General features: G+C 34.0%; 1 protein-coding gene across 7 annotated transcripts in view; it reads left to right on the top strand.

The window, feature by feature from the left end:
- The window catches only part of CSMD3 (CUB and Sushi multiple domains 3), a 1,192,082-nt gene that overhangs the window by 134,915 nt on the left and 1,041,230 nt on the right, over nucleotides 1-15,937 (top strand). For all 7 annotated transcript variants that reach the window (XM_032415697.1, XM_032415696.1, XM_032415695.1 and 4 more), the window contains exon 2: nucleotides 4,919-5,141. In XM_032415697.1, coding sequence (XP_032271588.1) covers nucleotides 4,919-5,141 — 223 coding nt within the window. The remainder of the gene's footprint in view (nucleotides 1-4,918; nucleotides 5,142-15,937) is intronic.

Below are 15,937 nucleotides of genomic sequence, written 5' to 3'. Positions count from 1 at the left end.
TGTTTGAAAAAAGAAAGAAGAGGATTTAAAAAAAAAAAAAGAAAAGAAAAAAGGGAGAGAATGTGATCAGGCAGGGGAGTAGAAAAAAACCATACACTAGAGATTTAGAGTATATTTTGATCTGTTAGAAGAAACTATCTCAAAATTTTAAAGAGAGAACAACTTATATATATATGCCAAAAATATGGGTAACTACTATGAAGGGATAGAATATGACTCTAAAAATGAAAAATAAAAATGTTTTTTTAAAAAAGGGATTGATAAGATGTTGGTTGAAAAAGGGAAAAAGAAAAATTCAAAAAAAAAAAAAGAAAAAAAGACAGTTAAAAAAAAATAATTAACTTTGAAAGACTAAAGAATCATGGTAAAAAAGCCATGAATTCTATGTGCAGTATTCCCCTAGCGCTGGAGTTCTGCCGTTCTCACTGATCGGTAAACCTGGTCTTGGCTGGCTGTTCTCGTTGATCTTCTGGGGGAGGGGCCTGTTGCCATGGTTCCCAAATGTCTTTGCCAGAGGCGGAATTGCCCCGCCCTTGCCTGGTCCAGGCTAAGTAATCTGCTCGGGTTTGCTCTCGGGAGCTTTTGCTCCCTGCAAGCTTTCCGTACAGCTTTGGAGGCGGAGAGTGAAAATGGCGGCCTCCCAGTCTCCGCCCCGGAGGAGCCAAGAACTTGGGGTCCCGCTCCTCAGTGAGCCCCCAGAGAAAAGCAGTCAGTCACTCCCGTCTCCCCGGTCTCTGGCCGCACTCCGTGCTCACCCGGCCTGTGACCGAGCGTTTCTATCTCTGGCACCCGACCCCGGGTGGAGTCTCCAAACCCAGCAGATCCCCGCGGTGCGCTCCCGCGCCGCTCCTCCCGGGGGAAGAAGGTGAGTCTCCCCAGATCTGCCGCTTGTTGGGTCCCTGCTGGAGGAGCAGTGGCCCGACTGTGCCGCGGATCACGGTTTATGGCAACCCCGAGCTGAGAGCCCGCGCCTGGGCTCCGTCTCTGCAGCCGGCTTCCCTGCTCCGATACCTGGGAGCTCTGCCGCACTCAGGCACCCCCGGTCTTTCTGTGACCCCGAGGGTCCTGAGACCACACTGTCCCGCGAGGGTTCCACCCCCACTTAGCCACCAGAGTGACGTCCCTCAGCGGAGCAGACTTCTAAAAGTTCCGATTTTGTGCTCTGTGGCTCTATCACTTGCCAGAAGCGGCCGACGGAGGCCCCTCCCCCGCCATCTATCCTCCCGAATCTGCCTCGGATTCACTTCTCCGCACGTCCTACCTTCCAGAAAGTGGTTGCTTTTCTGTTCAGAGAGTTGTTGCTATTCTTTTCTTCGATCTCCTGTTGAGTTTGTAGGTGTTCAGAATGGTTTGATCCCTATCCAGCTGAATTCCTGAGAGGAGACGATATCCAGGTCTCCTACTCCTCCGCCATCTTGCTCTGCCCCTCTAGATTAAGTTTTGCTTCCATGTATTCTCACAGCAATGAGTGCTTACCCCAATCATAGCATTTACCATATTCTACATTAATAATCTGTATATTCATGCTGTCTTATGTTGTAGCTTGTCAATTCCATGAAGACAGGCTGGAATAATGTCCTTTTAATCATCTTATCCTGAAGGCCTGGCATATGTGATGAATAGATGAACAATATGGGAGAAATATCATCAAAGGAAAGGAGTGGAAAAGATGAAGCCTCACATGTACTATAAAGAGCACTAAGGAGTTGTGGATTTATGAGAGCAATGAGCTATAAAGAATAAGCAAAGTTATTTCATTTAGAAATGTATATGTGAAAGGAAATATGGATTACCAATGAATAATCAGAAAGCTAAGCAATTGTATCCTAAAAGAGAATTAAAAAAAGTAGAGTCCAATAAAAATAAGTGAAGGGTATGGAGAAGCAATTCATAAAAGAAGAATTATGAATAAATGACAAACATATAACAAGATATTTGATCCCAACAGTTACCAGAGAAATGCAAAATAAAATAGTAAGATAACATTTTTTTTTTTTTTTGCTTTGTAAAAAATCTAATGTTGCCAAAATTTAAGTTGTAGGTTGAAAACACTTCATAACCTGTTGATAGAAGTAGAAATTTTCACATTTATCGAGGATTGTTTGGATTATCTACCTAAATTTAAAATGCAGCACACCCACTTCTGGAATTCTATCTGAAGTATGTATCACACAAGTGCACAAGGGTATACATCCAAAGTTGTTCTTTGTGCCCTTGAAAACACAAAGACTAAAGCTGTCAATAAGAGATAATTAAACAAAATTAAGTACAGGCATACCATATGCCATATAGCTATGTAGTCATTAAAAAAGAATGTAGGAGAAGTACACATGTGGATCCAGAATCAGTAATATTTTACACATATACACAAAAAGATTCAGAAAATTATGCATAGTATGACTGATTCTATTTGTAAATATATATACATATATAATGCATGGAAATATGCATATATCTTCATTTGCCTAGAAATGGCCTAGAGAGAGATACACACTAAGGTGATAACAATGACCAACCTTGTGAAGCATAAGTAAATGAGGGAAATTTTACTTTACTTTTAAGAACTCTATTTGTTTCTGTTTTTTGGGGGGATGTGGAAATTATAAACCTATTGTTGGAAAAATGTACTTTGTTATTATGAATAATGTGATGTTTAATCAAACTTCAATATAAACAAAAAATGAAAATAAAATGAAGAACACAGATAAGAAAGCTTAAAAATAGGTGTAATTCTTAATTTGCCTCAAGAAACAAAAAAGGAAAGGAACTGAAATGTATGAATCAGCAGGCCCTTAAAGAATTAGTGGCCAGAGCTGAACATGTTATTTTAGGACATATGTCCTTTTTCTAAAGCCATTCAGGGTGATGGGGCTTGAGAATATATAAAACAGCCCATAGATCACATTGTAGCTGAAGGGATTCATGCTTGCATTTAGTTATGAAGTTCAAATTGGAAGCTGTTCAGGCAGAAAACTAATAGAAATGGGTGATAGCTAATTAACCTAAGGCTTCAAAGTAATTGCTCTGCAAGAAGCAATTTAAAAGAGACCTTGCTCCTTTTTTTATTTTTGAAAATCATAAAATGCCCTATTTGACTTTTGGTGCATGAGCAAAAATGTATGTATACACACAAATATTGATTTTTTTTTAAACTTCTACATTATCCAACTTCTTGGTAACGTTCTAAAAGGCCAAAAAGAACCACAAGAACTGTGTTTATATCAATACTGAACATCCCAGGTTTAGGACTTTGTGGTAAATAGAAATAATCAGAGTAGGTTCCTGAAGTAAAAGTGGGTAAGAGGATAGGGTTGTACTGATTAATTCAGCCCTGAGCCACCCGCCTCACCATTAGAATCAGTAGAGCCAGCTATTCTAAAGCATACAGTTGTTTGGTAGAGAATTGTGTCCCCTAGCAAAAGCATGGTGTTCTTGTGAAAAGAGAAAAGAATGGATTACATCCCAAATCATTCTCTGTCTGCCACAATCTACAACTCTGGCTTCCCATCTTCTGTGCATGGTTCCTCATATTTTTCAAAAATATCCATACCTATCATATACTCATTCCTTCTCAGAGAGGGGTGCCCCATATTTCCTACATTTCTATATCCAGTTCCAAATATAGATACTTTGGGTGGTATGGTGTTCTCTCCCCCAAATTAGCTTGTATTTCTGACTTACAGCTTCATGACCCATAAGCATCATGCACAACCCACAGATCTGGAAATAACACCAAGGTGAAGAATTCTTACCAGAAGAATTCTTATCAGAACTTCCGCAACCATGGATCCAGTCTTTAATTAGACTAGTCTAGATACATGCTGGGACCATCTTCCCTGACCATTGTCTAAATTTTAGAGTTTTACATTACCTAATATGACTATAGACTAGCATATATTCATAAATAATTTCTCAAGAAACATAGTCAGTTTTCTAGGTGTCTCCAAGAGTCAAGCTGTCAATAATTTAGACTTCCCATAGAATTAGAACTCCCACAGAACCATGGAAGTTCTTTTTTTTTTTTAAGATTTATTTATTTATTTATTTATTTTAGAGAGAGAATGAGAGAACAGCGGAGGGCCAGTGACAGACAGAAAGAATCCTCAAGCCGACTCCTCTCTGAGCATGGAGTCCGATGGTGGGCTCTATGCCACGACCCTGAGATCATGATCAGAGACAAAATTAAGAATCAGACACTCAGCCAACTGAGCCACCCAGGCTCCCTGAACCATGGAAGTTCTTAAGATGGCTACTGTCAGTTGTCCAGGATTCAAATTTTCAGTGTATTTTCTTCCCAACCTTAGGTTTGACTCTGATATAGTTAGTTTAGGATTATGTTTATCCTGGGCCAACTACTCTGGTCAAAGAAAGAATGATTACATAGATTGTTTTTTTAGATCTGAACCATTTTTCCTTCTGGTAGAATCAGGGTGGGAAGGATTTTCCTAAGGCACATTGGCTACATCGCAGAGATATGGACAGAAAAAAAATAGCATGTTTTACCAAGAAAAGTGGAGTTAATTTTTTAAGACATAAAATGCATTCAAAAATTATTTAATTTTCATTGTTGTTCATGATTGTCCATGATTAGATTGGAAACTACTTCAGGGAAGATATCATGTTCTAAGATTTTGTTTGTCTGTTGGATCATGATGTGTGGAGAAACTTACTTCATCACCTGGTTTATAATTCCTAACCACAAGATGTTTGATAAATGGCAAGTTTTTTTTTAAAGGATTTTGCTAGTTATGCCTTATCTTTTTAAAAAAGAAAATTAGATAATTTACCCAGCCCTTGCCATTTACAAAATTATGGTAACATAGGGCTTAGAAAAAAAGGCTTTTTCAAAATTATATGTCTCCTGGATTGTTTGTGTTTTATATAATATTAATGTCTGTTTATTTGTCTTTTGTTTCAGGATTTATTTATACATGTGGTGGAACTTTAAAAGGACTTAATGGCACTATAGAAAGCCCTGGTTTTCCATATGGATATCCAAATGGTGCAAACTGTACATGGGTAATAATAGCAGAAGAACGGAATAGAATACAAATTGTTTTTCAGTCATTTGCTCTAGAAGAAGAATATGACTACTTATCCTTATATGACGGACATCCTCATCCTACAAACTTTAGGACAAGGTTAGTGTGTTTTGAATGGAAGAATGGAGGGAAAATATGTTATGGGTAAAAGTTTACACAAGATACTTAACATTTGTGATACAATTGTAATAAAGTCATATTCACCGTTTAGTTTTTGTTCATTTGGAAATATATCATCTCATGCACAAATTAGCTCAGTATCTTTGACTTCATAATACTAGTATATTAATATTATCTCTCAAAAGAGTGAATGTAAATTGAATTATGACCTCTTTAGATTGGTTAAAGGTATTTTGTTTTTTTAAATACTTATTTTAAGGCTTCATTAGTTATGGGCATAACTGTTGATAAAGTGAAAGCATACCATGCAATGTGGCTACTCAACTTTAATATACAATACGCAAAATATGTAAAAATCAATATTCATATAAGAAAATACATTAATTTTATATAATGTGTATAGTTTATAAAATCTAAATATCTGAAAAATGGACCCATTTATATCACTAACTGGGAAATTTACATTTCTGTACATACAAATGAGATTATTTATTTTTAAGCTACTTGATAAAACAGGTGTGAAAATCAGTTGTCACCTGTCTATTAATTAAGTGGTTCTTCAAAATTTCTTCTTGGAATATAGGGCATCTAAACATGAGAAATTTTTGCTGTCTTAGCAAAAACCTCTTTTAAATATAGATCAACTCTAATTCAACCAAGTTCAAAATGCCAGATTTTACATATTTCATTAAGTCCCAGATTTTTACCAATGTGTATAATTTTTTTAACTGTAGTAAACTGTTTTTGAACTGTTAATTCAAAATATTCTAAGCAGATAAACTCTAAGAATTAAAGACTCTTTACATACTTGGCTATGTTTACACTCAGAATGATAGTTAAATATATCTGAGTTGTTTCAAACCACATGTCTATGCAAAGAAAAGGTCACTAGATTGATTACTGATGAGGGTTTATTTGTTTTTTTGTTTGTTGCTATACATTCATTTACAAAGTATTACTAATTGTTTCTTCCCTTACTCGAAGTCTTTCAATATCTATCCCTTTAAGAAATACACAATAAGGCTGACATGTCTGTTATTTCATTATCATGGCCAAGATCATTAAAGGCTGACTGTCTTTTGCTAATGACATGGCACTAAGTCAAGATAGAAAACAGATGGCACTAAGTCAAGATAGAAAACAGATGGTACACTAGAGGGTGTGTGTTGGGGGGGAGGTGGGCAGGTATCTGTGTTCACCTGTACACATCCCATCAGATTACAGGCTAAAAGAGAATAAGAAAAATAATTCTTAGAGTTTCCAGTTGGCTAAAATGATGTATATTAAAGTAAAAGGACAAAGCTTTTTGCATATTTTCTTTACAGCAGCAATGTGTGCAATATAATTGGCGTAAATATAAAAAAGAAATAAAGCACTCGATGCTACCTGGCAGTTTCTAACTATAAAATCACTGAGAGTATGGTTTGCAAAAGTATCTATTCTCTCTAGATCCCCTTGAAAATGAGAAAACGCATTTTTATTTTACCTTGGCTCCTTTTTTTGAAGAAACAATTGTGGCCTCTGGGAAGTTAAAAGACTTTGTCAGATGGGGAAAATCAATTTTTTCTTCTCATTCTTTCTTTCCTAATTTGTAAATGGGAATAATAGCACTTAATTTACAGAGATTCTGTGTGTACTACAATGTAATGAAAGCTCAATAAATCTAATCCTTAGCATTTATTAAGTCCCCTGTACCTGACACTACCAAGTATTTTGTATTCATTATATTATTTAATTTCTCAAACAAAGTGAAAAGATTCCTATTATTATCATCAACGTTTTACAATTGGGAAAATGAGTCTTACATTACTTGCCCAAGGTTAATTTTGTTCAAAGTAGCAAGAGGCAGGATCATCACTGCAACCCATCTTTGTCTCAGTTCAGAGCTTAAGCTTGTTAAAAAAAAAAAAAAAAGAAAAGAAAAACGAAATAAAATTCATAATATATTATTCATAATGTATATAATCTCCATCGCTTATGTATTGATATATGAATTAAAGTCTATTTTTTCTTTGACAAAATTTAATGTATAAATAATAAAAAATATTTTAAGCATGTATAACATACAAAGATATAAACCAAAAGATAAATTACAAATTTATTCTTGGTTTTGTTTTATGGTCACTCTTCCAATATGTACTCTATACAATTTTGCTCAAATTTGGATATATAAAGCATCTATTGGTTTTTATGCTTAAAGAAATACTGTTGCTAATGTTACAGCTGATTTTAATTAGAAAGACTAGGGAGAAAAAATCCAATGTGTAACCTACAGCACCTTCCAGACTGTGTTTATATAGAGTCTGCTGTTTGATTAGAAGCTGAAACTGTTGCTGGCAGTTTGATTCATTTTTGTGTCTCTCTCTTTGACTCACTGTTTTCTTGCTTTTTGTTTCTCTCACATTCTCACTTAATACATGTCCTTATGGTATGTCTGCTGTTCTGTATCTTTTGGAGATTTGATACTTATATTTTGTTATTTTCCATGAACTCCAATGGTTATTTTTTAATGGCTTGCTATAGCCGCCTTGCAATAAAGCAGAGAAGAGGTTTGTAGGTCTTGTCACTCTTGCTTGTGTAAGTAGAGAGACATATTGGATTTGGCAAACACAATTTCATACTTTCAAAGTATTCTCTAAAACTCCAATTATTGATGATCCTGCTTGTTTTCCTGTAAGTTGTTAATTTATTAAATAAAAATTGATATTGGGGGCTAAATGTGGTACTTGCACCAACACACCATTAGAGAATTCCTTCATAGTTCTACGTTTAGCTTATATCATATGCTGGTGCATTTAAACAATTTGGTTTACTTGATGCATGAAAGTAATTCTAAGCTTTATTTTCCTTTTTTATGTGAATATTATATTTTCTCAAAAAGAAAATTATGCCAAAGGTAAAAAAATAATTTTAATCTTATGGGACATATTTACATATTTAGGATCATACTATATATGCTATTTATGTTCTTATTTAATCTCCCTACATTAAAATATACATATTTCACATGTGACTAGAATTTTTGTTATAATCAAATTATCAGACGCTTATATTTAATTATATTATAATTCATTTAATTATTCTTCTATTACAAGACATTTTTGTTTTTTTTTTCTTTTATAAGTAATTCAGATATCAGCATTAGCTTTAATTCAGATAACAACCTCACCCACCATCCCTAGGTGAAAAGTATTCCAGAAAAACAGCATTTCATTCTAACCTCAGTTGTAGAAATTGACATAAAGAATCCTCAGGACCAGTCAACAGACAAAATAGGTCACAGTATCAAAATGTTCTCATTCACACTTTCTATTTTACTATTAGAAACAAAGTTAAGTTTTTAAGAATGTTTAATTTTCTAAAGAAATAACTTCTAAGGTTATCATTGAAAAAAAGGAAGTAGTTATCATAAAGTCGTAGTCATAGTCTAGAAATGGCCACAACATGAATTTTATCTTCTTAAGTTGCATGAATTTTCAGGAATTAATAATGCTAATAATGCTAAAAGTAAAAGAGATAAATATAATGCAGGTAAGTGTAAACATACAAAAAATCTTCTTGGGGGAGGCAGGCAATAAAAATAAACAACCACTGTACAGAAATAGAAATCCATCTGAGGGGGACAGGTAGTGAGTAGAGAGTCTGCTATTTTAATTTTTTCCAGTTTAACCAAGATAATTGACATAGACCATTGTGTAAGTTTAAGTCATACTACATGGTAATTTGATACATATATATATTGTGAAATGATTACCACAATAAGGTTAACACCTCTATCACCTCACATAATTGCATGTGTGTGGTGAGAATCTGATTTGTTCTCTTAGCAAATTTCAAGTATATAAATACAGTATTGTTAACTATAATCACCATGATGTACATTAGATGTCCAGGACTTTTCATCTTATAACTGGAAACTTGTAATATTTGACCAACATTTCCCTATTTTCCCAAACTTCAGTCCCTGGCAACACCATGCTACTCAATTTCTCTGAGTTTGGCTTTTTTAGAATCCACATATAAGTGATATATCATATAGAACTAGTGGTTGACTTATCATCTATTGATGGACACTTAGATTGCTTCCATCTCTTAAATAAAGCTGCAACGAACATGAGAGTATAGATATTTCTTCAAGATAGTGACTTCATTTCCTTTGGACATGTGCCCAGAAGTGGAATGCTAAATAATATGGTAGTTCTATTTTGAATTTTTTGAAGAATATCCATAGTGTTTTCCATAGTGGCTGAACAAATTTACATTTCCATCCCCAGTGCATAAGTGTTCCCTTTCTTTGATATCCTCACTAATACCTGTTATCTCTTTTCTTTTTCGATAATAATCATTCTAACAGGCATGAGGTAATATCTCATTGTAGTTTTAATTTCTATTTCTCTGATAATTGGTGATGTCAAGTAACTTTTAATTTACCTATTGAGCACTTGTGTGACTTCTTGGGAAAAATGTTTATTCGGGTTCTCTGCCCATTTTAAATTGGATTATTTGTGGTATAAGATAGGGATCAAATTCATTCTTTTGCATATATTTATCCAGTTTTCCCAGCACAATTTATTAAAGTCACTATCCTTTCCCCATTGGCTATTTTTGGCTTACTCATCAAATATTAGTTGACTGTGTGTGTGTGTGTGTGGCGGGGGGGGGGGGGGGGGGGGGTGGGGGGGGTGTTCTTCCTTGGCTCTCTATTCTGTTCCATTGGTCTAATTTGTTTTTTGCCAGTATCATACTTTTTGGTGACTGTAGCTTTGTAATACAGTTTGAAATCAGGAAATGTGATGCCTCCAACTTTGTTCTTCTTATTCCAACTTTGTTCTTCTTCTCACTGTTCTTACTGGATTGCTTTGGCCATTCAGGGCCTTTTGTTGGGTTTCATATACATTTTAGGATTGTTTTTCCTATTTCTGTAAAAAATGCCATTGTAATTTTGAAAAGGACTACATTGACTCCACAGAGAATTTTGGGTTAATTATCATTATTATTAATAGTTATTATTAATCAATTATTAATTATAATTATTAATTATTGTTAATTTAATGATATTAATCCTTTCTCATCCATGAACAAGGAACAGTTTTCCATTTATTTGTGTCTTTATTTTTTTTTTGCACCTTTACTGAATTAGTTTATTACTTCTAACAGGGTGTTACTGTCTTTAGGATTTTCTGTATATAAAGATCATACCATATGCAAAGACAAGTTTACATTTTCCTTTCACATTTGAATGTCGTTTACTTATGTTTCTTACCTGTTTGCTCTGGCTAGGACTTCCAATACTATATTGAATATGAGTAGTGAGAGTGGGTAACCTTGTCTTGTTCCACATCTTAGAGGAAAACTTTTCAACCTTTCATCATGGAGTATGATGCTAGCTGTGGGGTGGTCCTATATGGACTTCATTATGTTGAGTTATGTTCCTCCTGTATCTAATTTGTTAAGAGTGTTTATCACAAGTAGATGTAAATTTTTGCCAAATGCATTTTTCTGCATCTATTGAAATAATCATATAATTTTTATTTTTCATTATATTAATGTGATGCATAACACTGATTAATTTGTTTATATTGAAACATCCTTGCATCCCAGAGATAAATCCCACAATCATGGTGTATAATCCTTTCAACGTGCTGTTGACTTTAGTTTGCTAGTATTTTGTTGAGATTTCTGCATCTATATTTGTCAAGGATGTTGGCCTGTACTTTTCTTTTCTTGTGGTGTCCTTATCTGGCTTTGGTATCAGCGTAATGGTGGCCTCATAAAATTTGGAAGTGTTCCACCGCCCTTCAATGTTTTGGAAGAGTTTTAAAAGGCTGGACTTTAATTCTTAATATGTTTGGTAGAATTCACCAGTGAAACCATCTGTTTATGGGTTTTTATTTGTTCAGAGAGAAAGAAAGGCCAGTTGGAGCATCTGTAGGTGAGGCACCCCTAACAGCTCATGGGAAGGTTTCCTGATGGAGTCCATGATGCTGTAAGTAGATCCTGTTTCTGTCTGAAGTCCTCCGAGGGCCATAAATTCCAATTTCCCAACTGGTCTCTGTCCCCCAGTATTCTGGGTGGGATGAAAAAGAAGTGAGTGTCTCTGGCAGCATCCTATACAGCTGGGAAATCTGGGCATCATTCATATATTCTCACTTCCCCCCATGAGAGAAATCAAGGGCTGAGAAGGCTCATCTGTATCATCTTGAGGAAAGAAGGACACAGGTAAAGCGAAACTGTTCCTCTTACCAACTTTGATGCATCCAATCTTAATATTTTTTGCTCAAATGATGAATTGGAACATCTTTGTTGGACTCCTGGACTTCTACAAAGCATCTCTCATCCATGAACAATTGTCTAAATCAGTGTTCTTTAGGGGAAGATGGGAGAAAACTTTTATTCCACTATTATGATGTTACTCAAATTTGAAGTTTTAAATGTTGTGGTCAGAGCTGGTTGAGTAGAACCAGTAAGAGCTGGGGTGACAAATGGAAGTGAGAGATTTCCAAGGAAAAGGAACAACCAGGGCAAACATCCTAATTGTGGAACATGCATGTGAAGATGAGTACACAATGAGGCCTGAGAAGTGATGCAATAGGGCAAGTCTATACAAAGTCTGGCAGACCATCGTAAACACTGATTTTTTTTTTAAGTGAGCTAAAAGGCCATCAGGGTTTTGAGTATGGATGTGACATGATCTAACTTGGGTCACCACCAACATAGTCAACTTTTGTACTGCACAAAGTTGCCAGGCCTTAGATCCAATAATCCAGCCTATGCTACTTTCGCCAGGTTCATGCCCCTGCCCCAACCCATGGTACTGTTTTAGTGTGGGGAAAGGAGACCTATTTTGAAATGTATTCCCAAGAAGGAGGTCCTTTTGCAATTTCTCCCACCAGTAAGGTCACCTTTTTTGCAATTCCCATAAACCATGACCTATTATTGTATTTCAGAATCTGAAAAGATCACTTAAGCTATTCTATAGAAAACAGACTCTGTCAACAACTAACAAAAATTTACCATTTATTGATAGAGTGAATTCTGTGAGAGAAGTAGATATGAGATGAATAACAAAAGTCATATAATATGCAACATCATTATATATAACTCTATTCCATTTCATCTTAAGGAAAAGTTATTTTATATGAAAATGTGAATTTTTTATATTTAATGGCAGTGGAGAATATAAAATTTTTGAGAAAATTAAAATATCTAATAGTATAACTTCTCAAAATTTATTTGTATAAATTTAATTTCCTATCATTATAAATGTTAACCAAAATATAGAGATTGCAAGATGTGACACCATGAATAAAAACATTTTTTATGATCAAAATATACATCAAATAAAATATTTAAATAATGATCAAAGAGAATTGTTTTCAAGATGTATAAAACAAAAAGTCATGATATACTTAATATAAATAACTTTTTAAAATATGAAAATTATAGTCATATGAATGGAAATATGCAAAAATATGCACAGGGAGTTCCCAAAAGAAGAATGTTAAATTAGTAATGTAAAATAGAAACTAGTAAAAATAAATCTTGGTACCTATCAGAAAAAAACAAAAATAGCAATGTAATATTTTTCAAATATAAAACTAAGACCTAAACAATTGTAAACACTGTTGGTGAAGATATTTAGGTACTTTCCTGCATGAGTAATGGGAATATCAGTCTATGTACTGTTTCTAAAGGACAACAACAATAACTAATAATTAAGGTTATTACTTATAATATCAATCAATCAATCAAATGTCTCCCTCTCCAAATTAGATACAGAATTTGTTTTGCTGTTTTGTTTAAAACAGCAAAATTATGAATGTTTTGTGATAGAGACTGATTAATAACCAATGGAGAAAATGCAGCAGTTAGATAACAAATCTTACAACAATTTTTTATGGAAAGAGAAAGGGTTCACAATATATCACTGGATAGAATAAAAAAAAAACAGATTGTAAAGCAGCATGGATAATAATATAAGATAGCTTGTGCATTTGTGTCTGTGTTTGTTTATGAACTGAAAGATTTACTCCAAAATGACAACTGTGGTTATCTTATGGTGATGGGGCTATGAGGACTTTTCCCCTTTCTACTAGTCTTTGAATTTTAAGATTTTTACCTTGAATACCCAGAGGCATTAGAAAAAAATAATTTTCTGGTTTCTTTATATCTCTTCCAAATTTTAAGTATATTTTTCTGATATATATTACTTAGCAATTTAGGGTTTAAATTTTAAACTGGAAGAGAGAACATTGACTAATGACTATTGACTAAGTCCTCTCTCAGTAAATTAGACCTTCAAATAATCAACCATATCATAAAACTTTATTTTTTTTTTTTTTTAATTTTTTTATTGTTATGTTAATCCCCATACATTACATCATTAGTTTTAGATATAGTGTTCCATGATTCATTGTTTGTGCATAACACCCAGTGCTCCATGCAGAACGTGCCCTCCTCAATACCCATCACCAGGCTAACCCATCCTCCCAACCCCCTCCCCTCTAGAACCCTCAGTTTGTTTTTCAGAGTCCATCGTCTCTCATGGTTCTTCTCCCCCCCCGATTTCCCCCCCTTCATTCTTCCCCTCCTGCTACCTTCTTCTTCTTCTTTTTTTCTTTCTTAACATATATTGCATTATTTGTTTCAGAGGTACAGATCTGAGATTCAACAGTCTTGCACAATTCACAGCGCTTACCAGAACACATACCCTCCCCAGTGTCCATCACCCAGTCACCCCATCCCTCCCACCCCACCCCCCACTCCAGCAACCCTCAGTTTGTTTCCTGAGATTAACATAAAACTTTATTTTTGAAATTTTCAAATTTACAATCTAAGTGTATTAACACAATCTAAGTTTACATACTTAATAATATAAAGGGATTGTGAAGAACAAAACTATTTTTTAAAGTTAAACAATGTGACATCTAAATAATTATGTGAGTCTGTCAAAATCATTTTATTTTTTTCTAAAGAGTTCAGTCTTTTATTTTCCAGATAATGGTCCTAAATCAATAGAGACAAACTTTAAGCATGCATGTTTATATATAAACATCTTGTTCTCAATGTTGATTAAATAGAAAACATTGAATTATATTTTGAATTAAGTTAATGTATGTTAGAATCAAAATTTTATTTATAATTGGGGCATTAATTTTCTACAGCTCAATATTTAGATCTTAAGTGTACAATTAGGTTTTGATGAAACATGTATAAACTCATGTAACATCCCTATTAACCTACAGATATTTTCATCATCCCAGAAAGTCATATCCTATTCCTTTCCAGTCAATCCCCATACTTCGGAAGGAACCACCGTACTAGTTTGCTTTACCAGGGATTAATTTGCCCCTTCTATATTTATATTCATAGAAATCAAATGCTACACAATGTACTTTTTGTATCTGGTCTTTTTCACTAAGCATACTGTTTTTGAGATTCATACACATTGCTGTATCAACAGTTTATTCCTTTATGTTGTGGAATAACAATTTCATCCCATGAATTGTTTATTTTCCTGGTAAAAAAAGTTTGGATTTTTTTAAGTTTGGAGCTATTCTGAATAAAGATGTAATAAATATTCCCTGCACGTCTTTCTGTGGATGCATTTTCATTTATCTAGAAAAAATACCTAGTAGTAGAATTGTTGGATTATTGGGTAAATCTTTGTTTAATATCATAAAATACCCCCAAATAGATTTCCAAAGTGGTTGCCCTATTTTTTATTCTTTTTTGTAATTATTTTTTTAAGATTTATTTATTTGAAAGAGAAAGCGAGAGTAGGGGGAGGGGCAGGAGGAGAGGGAGAGAGAGAATCTGTAAGCAGACTCCCTACTGAGCCTGGAGCCTGAGGACGCTCAATCTCATGACCCATGAGATCATGACCTGAGCCTAAATCAAAAGTAAGCCTCTTAACTGAGCCAAACAGGTGCCCCAAGCCCTATTTTATATTCTGCCATCATCGTATAAGAATTCTGATTGCTCCACATCATTGCCAACATTTGAGGTTGACAATCTTATTGTGCTTTTATTTTGCATTTCTGTGATTACTAATGCTATTAAGCACTTTCTTATGTGCTTATTGAGCATTTATTGATATATCTTATGAAGTATCTGTTCAAATATTTTACCTATTTTTAATTGGGTTGTTTGATTTGTCGTGATATTACTGAATTGTGTCTTTATTCAATCCTTATACCATTTTTTGACAAATATATACATTGCAAATGTGTTTTTCCAATCTTTAATTTTCATTTTGTTATACATCTTTTGATGAGCTGAAATTTTTAATTTTGGAAAAGTCCAATTTATTAATTTGAAAATTTATTAGTGCTTTCTAGTCTGATAAATAGTTACTTATCTAAAGACAGAAAAAGATTCTCCTACATTTTCTTCTGAAGCTTAGGAATATTATCCTTTATATTTAGATCTATAATAAGCCTTGAAAGTGTAAAGAAGTCTATGTTCATTTTACTCTCTGTGGATATTATAGTGAATAAGAATTAAGATGGCCTACATATTAAGGAATCCTAGAACTGACAATTCAATAATTATATTGGATTGGATTTCACTGAGCACAGTTACAATGAAGCATATTTCAAGTGCTTTTAAAAATGATTACTTGATCAACTAAGTTTTGCTAGAGAAAGCTCTATCTTATTTTTCCTATTTCTATCATAAAACTACCCCTTGTTGTTGACTTTTTTACTTTGTGATTATCCATAATCTATTTATACCTTCTTGGTCATAGTTATAAAATATACTTCACTACTGTG

The sequence above is a fragment of the Phoca vitulina genome, unplaced genomic scaffold (assembly GCF_004348235.1).
Source record: "Phoca vitulina isolate PV1807 unplaced genomic scaffold, GSC_HSeal_1.0 scaffold18, whole genome shotgun sequence".
Classification (NCBI taxonomy): domain Eukaryota; kingdom Metazoa; phylum Chordata; class Mammalia; order Carnivora; family Phocidae; genus Phoca; species Phoca vitulina.
Note: the sequence above shows the minus strand (reverse complement) of the source record. Positions and strands in the feature narration are given on the sequence as shown.